General features: G+C 52.3%; 1 protein-coding gene across 5 annotated transcripts; it reads right to left on the reverse strand.

The window, feature by feature from the left end:
* Nucleotides 1-69: 69 nt before the first annotated feature.
* zc3h13 (zinc finger CCCH-type containing 13) lies at nt 70-19,830 on the reverse strand. Of its 5 annotated transcripts, none has more exons than XM_062527315.1 (21): nt 19,747-19,830; nt 18,939-19,082; nt 18,448-18,557; nt 18,107-18,221; nt 17,505-17,622; nt 15,776-15,903; nt 15,574-15,612; nt 15,102-15,280; nt 14,196-14,396; nt 13,185-13,349; nt 12,260-12,657; nt 11,374-11,856; nt 10,827-11,081; nt 10,071-10,575; nt 8,602-8,711; nt 6,738-8,105; nt 4,716-5,444; nt 4,412-4,555; nt 2,479-2,679; nt 1,212-1,375; nt 70-697 (listed from the first exon to the last, which is right to left on the reverse strand). In XM_062527315.1, the coding sequence occupies exons 2-21, from the start codon at nt 19,071-19,073 to the stop codon at nt 518-520; spliced, it is 5,727 nt and encodes a 1,908-aa protein (XP_062383299.1). In that variant the 5' UTR covers nt 19,074-19,082; nt 19,747-19,830; the 3' UTR covers nt 70-517. The 5 variants fall into 5 exon arrangements, with proteins under 5 accessions (XP_062383299.1, XP_062383301.1, XP_062383300.1 ...); XM_062527317.1 differs by having other exon boundaries at nt 17,505-17,619; nt 19,665-19,823; XM_062527316.1 differs by having other exon boundaries at nt 4,412-4,552; nt 19,665-19,823.
* Between the last annotated feature and the right edge of the window lie 101 nt (nt 19,831-19,931).

Here is a 19,931-nt window from a genome sequence, read left to right on the forward strand (position 1 = left end):
TGTCTGTGTTTTACCAGTTTAATGCAAGAAACAAACCATGATATGACAAAAGTAAACATAAGCCTCAAATGAAGATTTAACCAGTTTAATGCACAGTTCTACTCACCAATGCATGGAAGATGGAATGAACTTACAACATTTGTTAACAAAGACCAGTCACTGATTCTTCTATCTCCCCCACTTTTAAAAAAAGCACTTCACTAAAAAAAAAACAATTCCATCAAAACAGTTATTCTCTTCTGTGAACATTTCCCCCACAGTTTTATCGAGTTCACCCACTGTGGCCTTACACAAATCCATCCACTCAGCATCTCATCTCATCCATCCATAGGCTTGCACCTCCAGCAGTCTCTATGGTGGAATCCACACACCACTGACTTAACAACAGTTTCAGTGTTATGAGTTTAGCACGGAGGCTAGTGGACAGTAGTGGACAGTAGGTTACAGGTAGGCAGAGGATGAGTGTAAGCCAGGGTCATGCTGCTACTCACTGACGACCGCCCCCCCCTCTGTCCTCTTAGGACACACACACCTCGGCGGAGGGGGCGGCCGTTGGGGCGCTAGCCGCGCTGGTCTGAGCGCGCTCCAGGTCGGCCGTCTGGCTGGACGCGAGGGCCTTCTTAAAGAGACGCACGCTGAGCTGCAGCAGCTCAGAGTCGCCCACTGGAGGAGTGGAGTACATCTGCTTGGTGGTGCCCTGGAGACAGAGGAGGAGGTGTTGTTTATTAATGTTTTTATTGATTCAAGTTACAAACAAGGCAGACAACAACACACAACAGCAATGCTTTGAAAGTAAAAGTAAGGTAAAGAATAAAAGAAAAGAAGTAAAAAGAAGAAGCAGGGTCGGGTTGAAATAAAATTGACATAAAATGACAAATGGTGTGAAGTGAAAAATTATTTCAGAATCGACAAAAGTTGACCCAGCGTTAGTGAGCGTTCAGTTAATAGGGCTTAAAGCAACAATGTCCTCGCCCACGCCTGAATACCGGCAGAGACCGAGCAGCTAAATCCTTGTGTTAAGCAAATATTACTATGGGCTGCTTTACATCATTCCAGAGATACATTTAGAGTGACCATACGTCTTCATAACCCAATGTCATGGCACATCTGTCAACATCACAACATTCACCCATGACCCCAATTCTAAGTGTGTATGTGTGCACTACCAGACATGTGTAAATGTGAGCGTTGATAGGGGCGTTGTGGCCTACCTTGTCGTTCTTTAGCAGCTGCTTGCGGATGGCGATGTCTCTGCGTGCGCTGAGGGCCTTGCAGCCCGAGCCCAGGTTCCGCAGGAGGTTGGCCCTCTCCACGCGCCTGTTCAGCGCCGCCATGTTGAGAGCGCCCAGGTCGTGCTCAAACAGCCGCTCAGCGTCTACAAACACACCCAGAGGAAGACATGGTTAACACACCTGTGGGGAGGACTCAAGACTGCACTGTAGTGTAGGAATGTACAAACATCAAGACAAATTCAACAGGTGCTGGATACGGGCACAAAACGAAGAAAAAAAGGGAAGACGTCTGAACACTGCTTTGCATGCTCCCAGTTTAATGGCGGGTCACAACGTTTCGACCACTCAAGTCTTCGTCAGGAACCTGCCATTAAACTGGGAGCCTACAAGATAGTGTGCGGATAGCTTTTCTTTTGTCTTTTTGAACTGAATGTGGTAGACTATCCATAAACAATTCATTTGAAACTTTTACCCAATCAAATCTGTTCATCCATAAGTAGTATGGGACCACAAATCAAAAACAATACAGCCGCATAAGTAACTGTAGACAGGTGATGTCTTTAAATCTGCTGTATTGGAGAGACTTTTAAAAGTGACTTAGTGCCCTAGTACCCAGCACCCTCTAGTTAAAGCTCCAGCACGTTTAGTGTAAGTTCCCGTACTGTGAGCTAGTACCCAGCACCTTTAGCGTAAGTTCCCTCCTGTGAGCTAGCACCCAGCACCTTTAGCGTAAGTTCCTGTCCTGTGAGCTAGTACCCAGCACCTTTAGCATAAGTTCCCGTCCTGTGAGCTAGTACCCAGCACCTTTAGCGCAAGTTCCCGTCCTGTGAGCTAGTACCCAGCACGTTTAGCGCAAGTTCCCGTCCTGTGAGCTAGTACCCAGCACCTTTAGTGTAAGTTCCTGTCCTGTGAGCTAGTACCCAGCACCTTTAGCGTAAGTTCCCGTCCTGTGAGCTAGTACCCAGCACCTTTAGCGTAAGTTCCCGTCCTGTGAGCTAGTACCCAGCACCTTTAGCGCAAGTTCCCCTCCTGTGAGCTAGTACCCAGCACCTTTAGCGTAAGTTCCCCTCCTGTGAGCTAGTACCCAGCACCTTTAGCGTAAGTTCCCGTCCTGTCAGCTAGTACCCAGCACCTTTAGCATAAGTTCCCCTCCTGTGAGCTAGTACCCAACACCTTTAGCGCAAGTTCTTCTCCTGTGCGCTAGTACCCAACACCTTTAGCATAAGTTCCTGTCCTGTGAGCTCACCTTTCGGGTCGTCCAGCTCGCTCCGGCACACCTCTTTGACGCGGGCGAGGAGCTGCGGTCCGGCCAGGCGGCGCGAGACGCCCGCGCGGAGCAGCACGGCGCCGGGGGTGAACCTGAGCAGCGCCGCCCCGGGGGCACGAGGCTCCTGCTTCTGCTTGGGCATCAGGCTGGACCAGTCCACGTCAATCACGTCCAGCGGACCTGCGCACCACACAAGGCATGCCAGTCAGCATGGGCATCAGTCAGCATGGGCATCAGTCAGCATGGGCATCAGTCAGCATGGGCGTCAGTCAACAAGAACGTCAGTCAGCATGGGCGTCAGTCAGCATGGGCATCAGTCAGCATGGGCATCAGTCAGCATGGGCGTCAGTCAACAAGAACGTCAGTCAGCATGGGCATCAGTCAGCATGGGCATCAGTCAGCATGGGCATCAGTCAGCATGGGCAACAGTCAGCATGGGCAACAGTCAGCATGGGCGTCAGTCAGCATGGGCGTCAGTCAGCATGGGCATCAGTCAGCATGGGCGTCAGTCAGCATGGGCGTCAGTCAGCATGGGCGTCAGTCAACAAGAACGTCAGTCAACATGGCCATCAGTCAACACGGGCATCAGTCAACATGGGAGTCAGTCAGCATGGGCATCAGTCAGCATGGGCATCAGTCAGCATGGGCATCAGTCAACAAGAACGTCAGTCAACATGGGCATCAGTCAGCATGGGCATCAGTCAGCATGGGCATCAGTCAACAAGAACGTCAGTCAACATGGGCATCAGTCAACATGGGCGTCAGTCAACATGGGCATCAGTCAACATGGGCATCAGTCAACATGGGCATCAGTCAACAAGAACGTCAGTCAGCATGGGCATCAGTCAGCATGGGCATCAGTCAACAAGAACGTCAGTCAACAAGAACGTCAGTCAACATGGGCATCAGTCAACAAGAACGTCAGTCAACAAGAACGTCAGTCAACATGGGCATCAGTCAACAAGAACGTCAGTCAACATGGGCATCAGTCAACAAGAACGTCAGTCATGGCCCCGATGGCCGATGCCCTGGGAAAAGACCCGCCCTAAAGTAGGAACTGTGGCTACAGACAATGCAATAGCCCCCAGTAGCCCCCATGTAGTTTTCTATGTACAGCTCATATGGGCCTAAAATAGAAACTTAAATCCTTGTTTAGATCAGATGGAGCTGCAGTCATGTTTCTACATGAGCACCTGAGTTTCTAAGAGTGGTGTCACGGACGTACCTGGGTCTCTCTACATGAGCACCTGAGCTTCTAGGAGTGGTGTCACGGACGTACCTGGGACTCTCTACATGAGCACCTGAGCTTCTAGGGGTGGCGTCACGGACGTACCTGGGACTCTCTACATGAGCACCTGAGCTTCTAGGGGTGGCGTCACGGACGTACCTGGGACTCTCTACATGAGCACCTGAGCTTCTAGGGGTGGCGTCACGGACGTACCTGGGACTCTCTACATGAGCACCTGAGCTTCTACAGTAGGAGTGGTGTCACGGACGTACCTGGGACTCTCTACATGAGCACCTGAGCTTCTAGGAGTGGGGTCACGGACGTACCTGGGACTCTCTACATGAGCACCTGAGCTTCTAGGAGTCACGTCACAGACGTACCTGGGACTCTCTACATGAGCACCTGAGCTTCTAGGAGTGGGGTCACGGACGTACCTGGGACTCTCTACATGAGCACCTGAGCTTCTACCTGGGACTCTCTACATGAGCACCTGAGCTTCTAGGAGTGGTGTCACGGACGTACCTGGGACTCTCTACATGAGCACCTGAGCTTGTAGGAGTGGTGTCACGGACGTACCTGGGACTCTCTACATGAGCACCTGAGCGTCTATGAGTGGTGTCACAGACGTACCTGGGACTCTCTACATGAGCACCTGAGCTTCTAGGAGTGGCGTCACGGACGTACCTGGGACTCTGTCATCGTCCTGCTGGTCCTCTCGCTTCTGACTGCTGTCTCCAAGAATCTCGTCCAGTTCATCATCGCTGATGGGCTCGTACTCTTCACCTCCAGACACCATCGACTGGTTGTCCTCTCCTTTCACATCATCTTCTGAAAGCAACCGCGCGCACACACACACACACACACACACCAAAACAGATCAGCTTTGGCAATGAGCCCTGAAGCTTGACAGGCATGGACTATGAAACTAAACTCAGAGGCACTTTGGAAACTCTTAACATGTTGTGTTGTGTAGCTGACCGTCACGTACCATCAAGACTGTCCCCCTTCTCTTCTTGAGCCGCCTCGGTCGGAGCATGCGCGCTGTCGGCCGGCTTGTCAGTATCCATGGCAACAGCCTCCCGCGGCAACAGGGGCTCGTAGTCGCCGCGCTCCATGCGTGCGTCTCCTCTGGCCTTGGGCTCTCCGTGGGCCATGGGGTCGATGGGGAGCAGCCTCTCCCTCTCCCCGCGCTCCCGCTCCCTCTCCCGCTCCCTCTCCCTCTCGCGCTCCCGCTCTCTCTCCCGGTGCTCGCGCTCGCGCTCGGCCCGTTCCCGCTCGCGCTCGCGCTCCAGCCGCTCGTGGACGGCGCCGGACAGCAGGCCCTCGGGCAGCAGGCGCTCGCGCTCACGGGGCTCCCGCAGGTCGCGCTCTCGCTCGCGGATGGGCTCGCGGTTGGCGCCGCGGTGGGGCAGCAGTGGCTCTCGGGGGCCCCGGGGGCCCCAGTCCCTCTGCGGCTCCTGCTCCCATTCCCTGGGCTGCTGGGGGACGCCGGCCGGACCGAGGCCCAGTCCGCCCAGTCCGAGCCCCAGCCCCAGCCCAAGACCCAGCCCCAGTCCTGGGGGCCCCGGCGGCTGCCTCGGGTCCTTGCGGTCGAAGACGTCGCGGTCTCGGTCCCGCTCGCGTTCCCTGCTGTCGTAGGAGCCCGCACGAGAACGCGCCTGACGCTCCGACTCGGGGGAGCTGCGTCGGGAACTGTGACTCCGGGAGTCCTGGCGATCTAGAGAAGGGAGGAGGGAACAGCGTTAAGCACCACCTACAGCAGTCTAGAACATTAGAACAGAACCACCTACAGCAGTCTAGAACATTAGAACAGAACCACCTACAGCAGTCTAGAACAGGGGTCTCCAACCTTTTAGGGGATGAGGGCTACCGGAAGAACTCGAAATCATATGGAGGGCTACTCATTTGAAACAAACAGCCCCTCACAACCTTTTATGCGAGGGTAACCCTCCTAAATAGTGATTTAATGTCAAATTATCAATATTATGTGCTGTAGGCCCATACACCTTTATATATTTTAAACTACTATATTTTCATCTGATTCTTCAATATTTTAATATCAATATGCAACACTACCAACATCTTGTTCAGTTTGTTCATTTCAAAGTTTGCATGGGGAACCTAATATTTATTTTTTAACAACAACAAAAAAATGTGTGCAACTAATAATTTAGGTTAGCTACATTTTTAAGGCATTACTCACCATTAAGAATGTTGAGGCTGTTTAAGTTCTGATTTCAGTGGACAACTGTTTTTTTTTTAACATTTCAATAGCAATCACCAACACCACCCTCCCTAACTTATGAAGACGCATTTTATAGTTATTGCACGTCTCCATGATCTGACAACATGTTGCGCCCGGCAGGTTAATTGGATCATGGCATAGCCTACATGCCACACGATTTCCAGCGCTACACGGAGGAGAAAAGGCCCGTGCGCTACAGTATAAAGCAAACGTTTTTCAGTCCTTGAACAATCATACACAAACCGTATGGGACAAACACGGAATGGGCACTGAACTTTCGCGAAGACATGCTACCATTTGCTACACCAGACGAGCGAGCTTGTTTTTTCTGCATGTGTGCGAGCAGCATGTATATGCGCTCCACTTCCGTTGTCGATTGAATTGGAAAGGTATTCGGAGCCAAAGGCTAAAAGTTAACCAGCTAGGCCTACAACTTGTAAGGTATCACCACCAATATCAAGTTAATGTTAATGTAGCTAAGGCTACAGATTGTTGTCTACATACATTCTTAAAATGGTTCTTGTCTATAGTTAAATGATTAAAAACGTCACAACGGAGGATGTTTTTAAAGTGTGATCTGCAGACGACCCGCGGGCACCACGTTGGAGACCCCTGGTCTAGAACATTAGAACAACATGAAGAACCTACAGCAGTCTAGTACAATAAAACAGCATTAAGCAGAACCTACAGCAGTCTAGACCATTGAGGCGAGTGTGTGAACAGTCTGTGTGTCTGTGTGTGTGTGTGTGTAGTTGTTGGTCTCACCTGAAGAGGTGCTGCGGCTGGGCTCTCCTCTCCTCAGCTGGTCGATGCGGGACTTCCTCTCGGCCCCGACCGGCTCTCCGACCGCCGCTCTTTCCCGTTCACGCTCCCGCTCCCTCTCCCTCTCCCGCTCCCTCTCCCGCTCCCGTTCCCGGTCTCTCTCCCTCTCGCGCTCTCGCTCGCGTTCCCTCTCGCGCTCCCGTGCCACGTTGCCCAGTGGCGGCTGGCGCCCTCTCCTGGCGCGGGGCACCTGCGGGTTCTCGTCGCGGTGCGTCTCGTTGGAGGGCGATCGCAGGCGGCGCGAGGGGCGACCCAGGGGCGCGTTGCCCAGGACTCCGGGCCGGCCCACGGAGGGGTGCGGCTCTAACGGGACGCCGGGCGCGTGGGGCAGGAGGGGCTTGCGCAGCATGTGCTGGGGCAGTAGCGGCTGCAGGGGGGGCGTGGGCAGCAGCATGGGGGGGTCGGGGAGCAGCGGCGCGATGGGGGGGTCCGTGCGTCCACGTAGACGACGGCTGGGCAGAGCCTCGACGGGCAGCAGCGTCCTGGGCTCCGGCAGGGGCTGGACCGGAGGGGGGGGTGGTGGAGGTGGTGGGGGGGGAGGAGGCTCGCCGCGGTCAGGGACGTCCTCGTCGGACCAGTCGCTGAGCGGCAGGGGAAGCGGTGACCTCTGGCTGGCCGCCAGCACCCTCTGGGACAGCAGGTCCTCCTTGGTGATGGGCGGGGGGGTGCGGGGCCCGCGGCGGCGCTTGCTGACCGGGTGGTGAGCGGCGGCTCCCGGTTCGTCCTCGGACGCGTCCGAGTCGGCGCCGCGCGAGCGCTTGCGCTTCTTGTCCAGCGCCTTCTTCTTGGGCGGTTTCCGCGGCGACAGCAGGGGAGGGGGAGGAGTCTCCGGAGGAGGCGGGTTAGTGACCGCGGGCTCCGCGGGGAAGCGGTCGTCACGCGCGGTCACTCCTGCTGTGGCCCGCTGCTCCTCCTCGCGCCGGTTCTTCTTGAGGCCCTTCTTCTGCCCCTTGCTCTTCTTCTTGCCCTCCTCGTGGGCAGCCGCGGCCGGCGTCTCGCGCTCCTCCGCGGTCGCCACGGGGACGGTGGCGGCGGGGGGGCTGGCCTCGCGCTCCTTGCCCCTCCTGGTGTCCGACGCGGCCGGAACGCCCTCCTGATCCCCTCGCCGGTCAGCGCCACTTCCTCCTCCTCCTCCTCCTCGGCCGTCCTCGTGGGTGCGTCCACGCACGTCCTTCTTGTCTGGACGCCGCTCGTCCTCCTTCCAGCGCGACGGCTTCTCCTCGGCGGGGGCGCGTGGGGGGGCAGGGGGCGGCGAGCGGGAGGGGGGGTCCTGCGGACGCACCACCTGACTCAACAGCCGGTGCTTCTCACCTGTGCGTGCGCACACACACACACACACACACACACACACACACACACACACACACACACACACACACACACACACACACACACACACACACACACACACACACACACACACACACACACACACACACACACGGGGGGAAAAAAGTTTACTTTTATGCAACTTATAGTAACTTTTTCAGACATCAATTCTGATCAGTGCACACAGACACACAGACACACAGACACACAGACACACAGACACACAGACACACACACACACACACACACACACACACACACAAATATAGAGGGCGAAAAAAACGTTTACTTTTATGCAACTTATAGTAACTTTTTCAGACATAAATTCTGATCAGTGCACACAGACACACAGACACACAGACACACAGACACACAGACACACAGACACACAGACACACAGACACACAGACACACAGACACAGACACACAGACACACAGACACAGTTCTCCTCTAAGCAGACAGAGACGCGTACAGTACCTTTCTCCTCGGAGCTGTTGTAGCCGTCGCTGTCGGCAGGGCTGGCGTCGCGGGCGCGTTTGGGAGAGCTGCGGGGGCTGGGTGTGGTCTCCCCTCTGTGTCTCTTACGACTACACACACACACACACACACACAACGGAGAACACACACGTCAGGAGATCTCACAAGCACACACACAAAAGCAACAGCAAAAAACGTACTACACAATTAAGAGTCATGTTTATCAGTGGCCCAACTAAGAGCCTTGAGCCTTGTTTACCTAGTCAGTGTTTGAACTAACTTAGAGCTTGTTTACTCGGTGTCTAAGAGTCATCTTTGTCATTGTTTGAGCTAAGTGAGTCTTGTTTACCTGGGCCCGTATTCACAAAGCATTTTATCTTACCACTAAGAGTACTCCTAAATCGCGCTAGAAGATTTTAGTTAGGAGTTTTCCCTTAGAAGTTATTCACAAAGCCTTTCAGACCTACTTTTAGTAAGGAGAAACGCCCACTCCTAAACTAAAAGTGAGTCTTCGTTGCTATGGTTGACGTCATTACTCATGCACGAGCTTGATGAAAGTGACCACCTTGATTGGCTGGTGATTATAACGCGGGAATGATGGCAAACCTCCCCTACAATGACGAGTTGAGTGACAGGTGTTAGGTCTTAGCTGGTGAGAATGCGTGCGCTATGTCGGGCTGTGAAGGATGGAAGATGATGAATAAATAGGCATAGCCTTAATGAATAAAGAGTAAAGCAAGCCTAGGCTTAATGAAACACTATGGACTGGAGCAGTATATTTGCAACATGTTTTAAATTAATCTGTATGAAAACACGTAGCCTATATTTGCAAAGAGGAGAAGCGATTTAATTTAATTAGGCACAATAAGACGTTACATTTAGTTTACATGCAATGGTGGTTTTGGTTGTCGGTGGCATTATTGCATTTGCATCCTTAGTTGCAATGCACATTTATTCCCTTGTATGACAGCGAGCTCCTGCACTGCACGGTCATTTCAAAACATCGCGACGTGAAATGCCACTAAAAGCGGGTTGTGAATAGCTCTTAGTGAGTTAGAAGTCCTCTCGAGTTCTTTTACGCTGTCCTAGACTTAGGAGCTACTTTTAGGCTTAGAATGCTTTGTGAATAACTTTTAGTGAAAAAAATTAGGAGTCATAAAGTTAGGAGTGACACGCCCATTATTTTTAGGAGTTCCTCCCTAAATTCGCCAGTTAGGAGCTACTTTTAGCCCTAAAATTCTTTGTGAATACGGGCCCTGATGTCTAAGAGTCATCTTTATCAGTGTTTGAGCTAACGTTGAGTCTTGTTTACACAAGGGGCATTTTACAAAACTTAAAACTTTAGCTGGGATTTGTTAGTTATCCTGGCTGAATTCAGCCTAGACTTGTGGGGTGTCCTACAAAGCCCTATTAGTGTCTTAGCGAGGTATGTTGCACACAAAGCTAGCCTTGTTGTTGTTGTTGTTTACCTGGGCTTGCGCTCCTCGACAGAGTCTCGGACGGGGCGGTCATCTCTGGGGTCATCCCTCCTCTCTCTGCGCTCCTCTCTTCCCTTCTCTCTCTCCTCCCACTCCCTCTGTCTCTCCCTCTCTCTCTGCTCGCGCTCACGCTCTCTCTCCTTCCGCTCCCGCTCTCTCTCCCTCTCTCGCTCCTCTCTCTCCCTCTCGCGCTCCTCTCTCTCCCTCTCGCGCTCTCGCTCCTCGCGCTCTCTCTCTCGCTCCCGTTCTCTCTCGCGCTCCCTCTCGCGCTCTCGGTCTCGCTCTCGGACCCTCTCTCGTTCGCGCTCGGCCTCCCGCTCCTTCTCTCTCTCCTTCTCCTTCTCTCTCTCCCTCTCGCGGTCCCTCTCTCGCTCCCGTGGACGCTCGTCTCGTCTCTCGTCACCGCCCCTCTCCGTCCGCCGATCGTCCCGCCGCTCCTCACGTTCAGCCTCCTCGCCGCGGCTCTGGTGTCGCCCAGGAGAGGGCGCTCTCACCTCTGCATCACACATCACACACACACACACACACACACACACAAAACATTTTTAACTACTTCCCTCATATTTTGAAAACAAAACAGTGTTAAGGTACAGGCTGTTCACTAGGATTCTGATCACCTAAACCAATTTAAAATGCAAAATGGACCTTTCAACGATTAAAAATCAGCTAAATCAGTTGATTTAACGAAATGCCTTTAATTGCACGGCGTGTTGGTAAATAAATGGGTAGAGACTAAAAGCGCTGCACCTCTGTCGCGGTTGTCCCTGCGTTCGCGGTCGCCATGGCCACTCCTGCGGTCGTAGGAGGAGTCTCGGGCCTGCTCGCCCCTGGGCCGCTCGTTACCGTAGCGATCGGTGGTGCGCTCATTTGCTCGCTCGGTGGCCTTGCTGTCGGCTGCGCGCTCCGAGCCTCTCTCAGCACTGCGCTCGCGAACTCCGCTCCTGGACTCCCAGTTGTCATGGCCACGGTCACCTGGAGACGCCCGCGAGCCTCGAGACGAACCTGCAGACACAACACACAAAACATGGCGCCACTGCGGTCAACAACAAACACTTCAACAATAAACTCTACTCCATAAAGCTGACTGGCTTCTGGCTTATAAACACACCACACAAAACATGGCGCCACTGGGGTCAACAATAAATACTTCAAAACTACACTACACTATAAAGCTGACTGGCTTTTGAGGAGTTTGTCTGACCATCTTTTTTTGAAATTGTACACTCTTAAATTAATTATTGTATTGTTGTATGTTGTATGGGCTGAAGCGTGGTCTGCGTTTGCGGGCGCTCACCTTTATCGGTAGTCTCGGCTCCTCGGCCTCGACCTCTGCCCCCTCTCTCGGCGCGGGCGTCCGATCGGGTCTCGGTCCGCGCATCAGTCCGCGCTTCGCTCCGTGTTTCGGTCCGCGCCTCCTCGCGGCTGTGGCCCTTGCCGTAACTCCCACGATCCTCTGGGGCGGCGTCGTCCTTGCGGTGGGCCTCGCCGCGCTCCCTCTCGCGCTCCCGCTCCCGCTCCCGCTCCCTCTCGCGCTCCCGGTGCTCCGGCGCCTCTCGTGAGGAGCGGGCGTCGCTCCTGGACGCGTCCCCGCGGGCCTCCTTGGACGCGTCCTGTCGGTGCGGCCGCTCGTCGCGGGTGTCGCGCCGGTCCCTGGCGTCTCGCCGGTCGCGGCTGTCCCGGGACTCGCGCTCGTCACGGTTGTCCCGCGAGCTGCTCTGCTCCGGCTCGTAGTCCCGCTCGTCTCGACCGCTCTCCTTCTCACGCCGCCCGCGAGACTCTGCAATCACACAGGACAGTCCTCCATCACATCATCCAATGACAACAACATCACTACACGCTACATTCTGATGCAGGACTCTGGCACCATGAAAGGGGATAGTCCCCCCATCAGATCTTCCAACGACAAAAACATCACTACACGCTAGATTCTGACGCTACTGCTAATTAACTGCCCTGAGACTCTGGGAAGAGGACAGTCGTCTGTGTCTGTGCACATACCATCTCTGCGTTTGTGGTGTGTGTGTGTGTGTGTGTGTGTGTGTGTCTCTCCACATACCATCTCTGCGTTTGTGGTGCGTGCGTGTGTGTGTGTGTCTCTCCACATACCATCTCTGCGTTTGTGGTGTGTGTGTGTGTGTGTGTGTGTGTGTGTGTGTGTGTGTGTGTGTCTCTCCACATACCATCTCTGCGTTCGTGGCGTCTCTCCTGTGGCGGCGGGCTGCGGTCTCGTTCTGCGCGCGCTCCCCTCTCTCGGCCCTGCGAGTGGCGTCGTCCAGGACTGGCCCGGCGCTGGCCCTGTGCCGGGGGGGAGGGGCCACGGGGGGTCAGGGGGGAGCGCGAGCGGCGCAGGGCGGAGGAGGAAGAGGAGGGTGGGGGGGACGACGAGGCGGGGGGGCCGGGCTCGCTGCGGGGGTACGAAGGGGAGGGGGGGCTGCGGTTGCGGCGGTTGCGAGCGGGCGTGGGGGAGGGGGTGTGTCTCTGGGGCGACGAGCGAGAGCCCGAGTGGGAGGACGGGGAGTGGTGCCGCGCCACCGAGGGGGACGGACTGTGCTGCTGACGCACCGGGGAGCCACGGGACCTGCAACACACACACACACACACACACACACACACACACACACACACACACGTGTGAATACAGAAAACATAACACAACTCTGTACAGACCTACCGAGCTGCATCCTTCTCATTTTGATCACTCTGTGTTACCAAATCGAGATGTGTGAAAGGCCAGACACACACACACACACACACACACACACACACACACACACACACACAACACACACACAACACACACACACAACACACACACACAACACACACACACAACACACACACACAACACACACACACACAACACACACACACACAACACACACACAACACACACACAACACACACACACAACACACACACAACACACACACAACACACACACACAAAACACACACACACACATAGCACACACACATAGCACACACACATAGCACACACACATAGCACACACACATAGCACACACACATAGCACACACACATAGCACACACACATAGCACACACACATAGCACACACACATAGCACACACACACACACACAGCTCACCGGTGTGGGGATGCGGCGGCGGGGGGCTTCTGGGAGGACCCTTTGGGGGAGGAGGACTTCCTCCTGCTGGGGGGGGACACGTCTCGGGAGGGCGAGGACACACTTCCAGAGCGCTCGTCTGACGTCACCGACCGCTTGGCCTTGTGGGAGCTCTCTGAGCGGTCCCTACAGGAGAACACACACACTTGAGCATGAACACGGTCATCTACAGGAGAACACACACACACTAGCTCTCTGAGCGGTCCCTACAGGAGGAGAACACACACGCTGGAGCTTGAACATGGTCATCACAGAGGCCACACTATCATATCCACTCTTACGTCTTATCATCAAATTAACACGGCATGCAACCTACACCAGGCACGCAACTGAATCAATGGAACTGGCTACACCAGACAAGATGGCAGTGTGGGGGGGGGGGAAACAGTATCCTAAAACTATTTTCTGCAAACGGAATGCTTCAACTGAGCACCTGGTGTAGACCGACTAGAAGACTATGTAGAATGTGCTTTTTTAGTATCAGGTAGTAGGTAGCAGAGCAGGTAGAGGGGATCATGGAAGTCAGGTAGAGGGGAGCAGGTAGAGGGGATCATGGAAGTCAGGTAGAGCAGGTAAAGGGGATGGTGGAGGGGATCAGGTAGCCGAGCAGGTAGAGGGGATGAGGTAGAGCAGGTAGAGGGGATCAGGTAGAGCAGGTAGAGCAGGTAGAGGGGATCAGGAAGAGCAGGTAGAGCAGGAAGAGGGGATCAGGTAGAGCAGGTAGAGCAGGAAGAGGGGATCAGGTAGAGCAGGTAGAGCAGGTAGAGGGGATCAGGTAGAGCAGGTAGAGCAGGTAGAGCAGGTAGAGCAGGAAGAGGGGATCAGGTAGAGCAGGTAGAGCAGGAAGAGGGGATCAGGTAGAGGGGATCAGGTAGAGGGGATGGTGGGGATGGTGGGGGGGAGCAGGTAGAGGGGGTCAGGTAGAGGGGATCAGGTAGAGGGGAGCCGGTAGAGGGGATGGCGGCGTCTCACCTGCGCTTGTCCTTCTTCTCCTTGTGCTTCTCGGCGTCGCGGCCGCGCTCCTTGCCCTCCTTGGCGCGGTCCTCTGACTTGTCCTTGTTCTTGTGCTTGCCCTTGTGCTTCTTCCCCACCACGTGCGGCTCCACCGGGACCGGCGGGGGGGGGCTGGGGGTGCGCGGGCCCTTCTTCTTACCGTGACCCCCCTTAGAGAACCTGCGCACAGAACAGACAAGAACATGTTACAGTGCAGCCCCCTTAGAGAACCTGCGCACAGAACAGACGAGAACATGACCCCCCCCAGAGAACCTGCGCACAGAACAGACGAGAACAAGACCCCCCTTAGAGAACCTGCGCACAGAACAGACGAGAACAAGACCCCCCTTAGAGAACCTGCGCACAGAACAGACGAGAACAAGACCACCCTTAGAGAACCTGCGCACAGAACAGACGAGAACATCCCTTCAGAGAACGTCTCCTCTCCTAGCACTGCTTACAACTAGACTGGCTGATCCTAGCACTTACCACCTCACTAGAACTGACACTTCCTATTATTGTACTCTACCTTTTTTTTTAAATTGTCCTAGAATTGTTGAGAGAATTGCTTTAACTGTTAGTCACAGTCGGTAACTGTTACCATGTTAGTTGTAGGGTTAAAAAAAAGTGTGTCAGCCAAATAATGTAAAGAACAGACAAGAACATGTTACAGTGCAGCTCATCATATTCTAGTTAGCGTACTGAGAATGCACAAAGCTATAATAATGTAAACAGAATGAACGGAAGATGAACACCGGCCAGATTTCCGGTTTAAGGAATAAGGTGGATAGGATCACCTCTCCGACAAAACTGAAAATATAAAAATGTGTTGTATTAAAATTGGTATTTGAGCATGCTGCCCCTAAACCCTGCGCCGACCCTTACCGACTCTCCGACTCCTCGGCCCGGGTCTGGTCCGACACCGGAGACGAGATGACGGAGGAGGAGGACGACTTCTCCTTCTTCCCAGAGCCGGCGCTCTTCCCTGTGGCCTTGTACTTGGGGGATCCGCTGGACTTGCGGGACGAGGGGGACCCTTTGGAGCTCCCGCGCTCAGGGGAAGCCTGAGGGACGGAAAAAGGAACCCCACGTCAGAACCCCACGTCAGGACACTTTAGGGGCAGAAATACTCTCAGCAAACACGCTCATAAGGATGGATATCAGCTACATAAGGTGCCTCTCATGCAGCGTTTCTACGTCCTCCCTCGCTCCTCGGACCTCGATCCTCACTGATCTACATAAAGAATGATGGGGGGGAAACAATGGGATAGTCTATCCACTGTTAGTTATAGTCGAGGATCGAGCATCGAGGATCGAGGAGGCTTGTTGAGAGGCACCCATAGTTCACTAGTCATACCTTAGACATGCTTCCGGGCCTGTTCTTAGCTGTGGATTCCTGTTGGGAGATTTGGCTTCATTAGTACTTTGCAGTATGACTTGGGAATGTTTTTCTGCTTTTTCCCTTTAGAACAGTTGGGGCCAAAACCGCTTCTGCTTAGACAATGACTAGCACGTTTGGCTGTTGTATGACTGAAATGGCATGATTCCCTGAGCTGTACCTCCTTCTTGATGGTGATCTCCTCCCTTTTGTCCAAGTTCTCTTGCTCGAGCTTCATCAGCTCGCGCTGAATCTTCTGTCTCTTCATCTCCAAAGACAACTCGTAGTCGTAGTCACCGTTATCAGAGTCTGCAAGATGATCGCAACAGATACCATGTGAGCTACAAAGACCGAAACAGGCCTTTCCACAAGGACTTTGACAGTATTCAACAATGATGGACTAGCATGCAGTAGCCAGAAAAGTTGCGGGTTCACTTCTCAACAGTCACCGCTGTGCTCTTGAGGAAGGCACTTAACCCCGAGGTCGCTCTGAGGAGAATGGCCCTTACTAATTAACATGCACTGCTCACAAAAAAATAGGGATATCTGACTTTCGGGTGAAATGTAATGTTTCTGTACTGAAATACTTAACAGTTGGACATGCACATTCAAAAGTTCAAAGGAGGTCACATTAAATTCCCCTGTAAAGGTTATAGTGGATTTCAGGTTCATCCTGAAATTTCACCCGAGAGCTGAATATCCATGACTTTTTGTGAGTAGCGTATGTATGGCACTCAAGTATTCATGCGTTTCATCAGGTCTCTTTCCACAGGTGTATTAATCAAGCACCATGCAGTCTGCATTGATAATCAAGGTGCTTGATTTTATACACCTGTGGAAAAGGACTTGATGAAACCTGTGAATACTGTAAGTAAATGTGACGTTCCACGGCATAACCAGTCGCAAGTCGCAACAGGCGTTTCTGAGAAAAATGGCCATTTATGTCACTTGTGCTAAAATCGTGGATTTTTTTTTGTAAGTGTTTTGAAACAGTGGGAGGTCTACACTGTACGGCCGTGAATACATTTCGCCGAAAAACTGACCTTTTGTAGTCTAAAAACGTGAGTTTGTTGAGGTGAGAAAGTTAGAGGAAGCAGGAAGTTAGAGGCGTCTCGTTTTTGCCGCTCTATTCCAATATTTACGGTAAATGCACTCATTGACAACCACCAAGCCATCCGCGTGCTGTGTCGTTGATACAAGTACCGTAAATCTTGTAATAGCGGCGACCTTACAAAGCGCTCGTGAGTGTTGAGCCGACGGTTAACTTCAGAGGCAGATTTCTCCGTTTTTCTATTGGCATGACAGGATGAACTCAACTCCTTTGAATGTTTATATTTCAGTAATATGACGTTCAATTCATTAGATATAGGTATCGTTTTGAAGGTTGATTATGCCCCTTCCTGAAAACGTAATAACTTTGATTTTGAAAATTTGGACATTGTGACTGATTTCGCCGTGGAAGGTCACAAATTATGTAAGGGATATTGTATAGAACGCCGGTCATTATCGGAAAATAATTCCCAACAGGACAGACAGAACCCCGACGCGCAGCGTACTGAAGGGAATTATTTTCAGATAATGACCGGCGTTCTATACATTATCGCGCTTATTATATGGCTACTTGCCAAAACGAGAAAATAAACTTATCTCAATGTGTCTTTAGCAATGACTTGGCTACCGTTTCGTGGCTTCCGCAACAACTAGCGGAGTGAACCCGTTGCCATTGGCAGCGGTCATTATACCTTCGGAGCGGTCATTATGCAAATATAACGGACCGGTAGAACGTTGAGAGGCCCATTCAAAGTGAATGGGAGCTCCCTCAACATTCTAGAGAGCCATATAATAAAGAGGACTAAAGGGCAGGACACGGGCCGGCGGTAAAGCTGCGGAGGCCCCCTGGTCCCGCTCACCTTCTCGAGTGCCCTCCCACTCGGCTGGCTCTTCCTCGCTGGCTGGAGTTCTCTCCTTGGTGATCTTTATGTCCTCTTTCTCACGGTGACGGCCACGAGAGGAGTCGCGCTGCTTCTGCTACACACACACACACACAAAAGAGTGAGGTCAAGCCACACACTTAAGACAACAGCAGATGTCCAGGTGTCTTTGTCCTCGCTAGCTTGTCTAGGAGTTTGCCAGAGAAATAAATGAAAACATGGTGGATATCATACAGTACGTCACATAAACACAAAGTTTGTGTAATCACTGGTGTGATGATGACTATTTAAGCTTGCATGATGCTATTGTACGATCTGTACCATTTCACGTGTAGATAACATCACACATTCTCTGTGGTGTGATAACCTATCCATAATACAGTCACACATGTAGATTCAGCATCATGCTACATTAACAGCAGCCATGAGAGCTGCAGATGAGGGTGCTTGTGGGGGATGTAGGCTGGAGATGAAATGTGTGTTCATGGGGGTTAAATGGGTGACGAGCCTACTCTAGTAGCATGTGATGTATGAGGTTAAAGGTCGTGGGTGATGTATGAGGTTAAAGGTCGAATGCCTACTCTGGTTGCGGGTGATGTAGGCTCTTCTGGATCTCTTTTCTGGGCATCTGCTTCAGCATCCTGTCTCTTATTCTTCATCCTCTCCCGGAGATCCCCAGTGGGCCTCTCTGCTGACCTGCAGGGACAGAAACGGACGTCAGAGCACCGTGGCACCACACACACACACACACACACACACACACACACACACACACACACACACACACACACACACACACACAGTACATTACACACACGCCACGGCCACATAGTGTGGAAATCAGAGGATATAAGGCAATGATGTGTGTGTGTGTGTGTGTGTGTGTGTGTGTGTGTTTATGTCCAACCTGCATGTGCCTTACCTGCTAAACGTTCCAGAAAAGCCTTTGCCCCTTGGCTGAGTTCCATGTGTATAGCGACAAGTATTGCCGTAACTGCAGTTCCCAGTCTTTAACCAATTTCTACAGTGTGTCTGAAAGAAAAGAATATTTCAACAACATGTGTAAGAGTTGATCAGTCCGGCCCGATTGGGATTCCAGCCAACACACCAACTGAAGTACAAAAGAGAAGATGAGCATATTCTTTGGCAGTATGTTACATCGGACACACTTACCATACACCTTCCTCTCTTCCCTCCTCTACCTCCTTCTTCTACACTCTCATCCTACCACACTACGCCTGTTCTAACATAATCTACTGCAATAGTATTGACTGATACAGTAATTATTCCTGCCTAGGATCTCCTCTGCACGGGAGCTAGAATGGTTGTCCTCATTCGTTAAGTAGCTTTGGACAGAGGCGTCTGCTAACTGATTGAATGACTGATGTACATGTGTCTGACAAGGGGTCTCACCTCCGCAGCATTCCCTCCGGTGCTGGGGCCGAGTCTCTCAAAAACACTGGGCCTTCGAGAGGGTGTGGTGCTCGCACTGCTGTCAGATATGGTCTTCGAATTCTCCACTGTTACCTTCCGCCTGATCTTGGACATTCTGCAGGGCTAAGACAACAGGTCGGGAGTGTAAGTGTGCATCTCCTGCAGTTCACATCAGCTGTGTTTGCAGGCACACTGCAAAGGCCCAGTCACCGAGGGATGAATGGTGCCGACAAATAACGCCCAAGTAACACACAAGCGGGTACAACCGAGTTATGGAAATAGAAGTCTGTAATGTCTGGTTAAGGTTAGTCTATGAGTTGGCTTGTTAGCTAACATTAGTTAGCAAAACAATGACTCCGCAGCACACACAAGTGAAGCAGAGCATAGACCTCTGACGTTAACGTACCAGAGGCTAACATTAGTTAGCTGCAGCTACTACAACGTTAACGTTAGTTACCTACACATGGAACTGGCTAGCTAGCCCAGCTAGTCGAGAGATTGTTTAACATGGAGTATGTGCACAATTGGAATAATCTCTCGGCATCCGCATGCAATCTGAAAATAGTTTGCATTATTTGGCGCTGACAGCCATTTCTGGAAAAGATGCATGCGGGTCAGTGTTTGTTAACGTTAGCTATTCTTGCTAAAGGACTGCATGACTATCGTCGCTCATTTTCCATGGTTGTATTTGAACCATGTTCTTACCCAAATTATTAATCAGGCGTCGTGTCCAGTTTCACAGACTATGGAGAGACCTCTCTTCTATAATTACAAGTTAAAATCTTGCCTTTTAATCACCGGGGTTACCCGACCCGCCTTCATGTTGTTAGCGATAGAGCGCTAAGCACTTTGCCAGCTAACTTTCAGGCCATAGAAATACGTATATTTTGAGGCTAGATGAATTACCGAAATGCACCATGGGAAACTGGTGGTGTCGTTTGAGCGTTTGAGGCGTCCACATGTGTTGGAAAC

Source organism: Sardina pilchardus, chromosome 23 (assembly GCF_963854185.1).
Source record: "Sardina pilchardus chromosome 23, fSarPil1.1, whole genome shotgun sequence".
NCBI lineage: Eukaryota > Metazoa > Chordata > Actinopteri > Clupeiformes > Clupeidae > Sardina > Sardina pilchardus.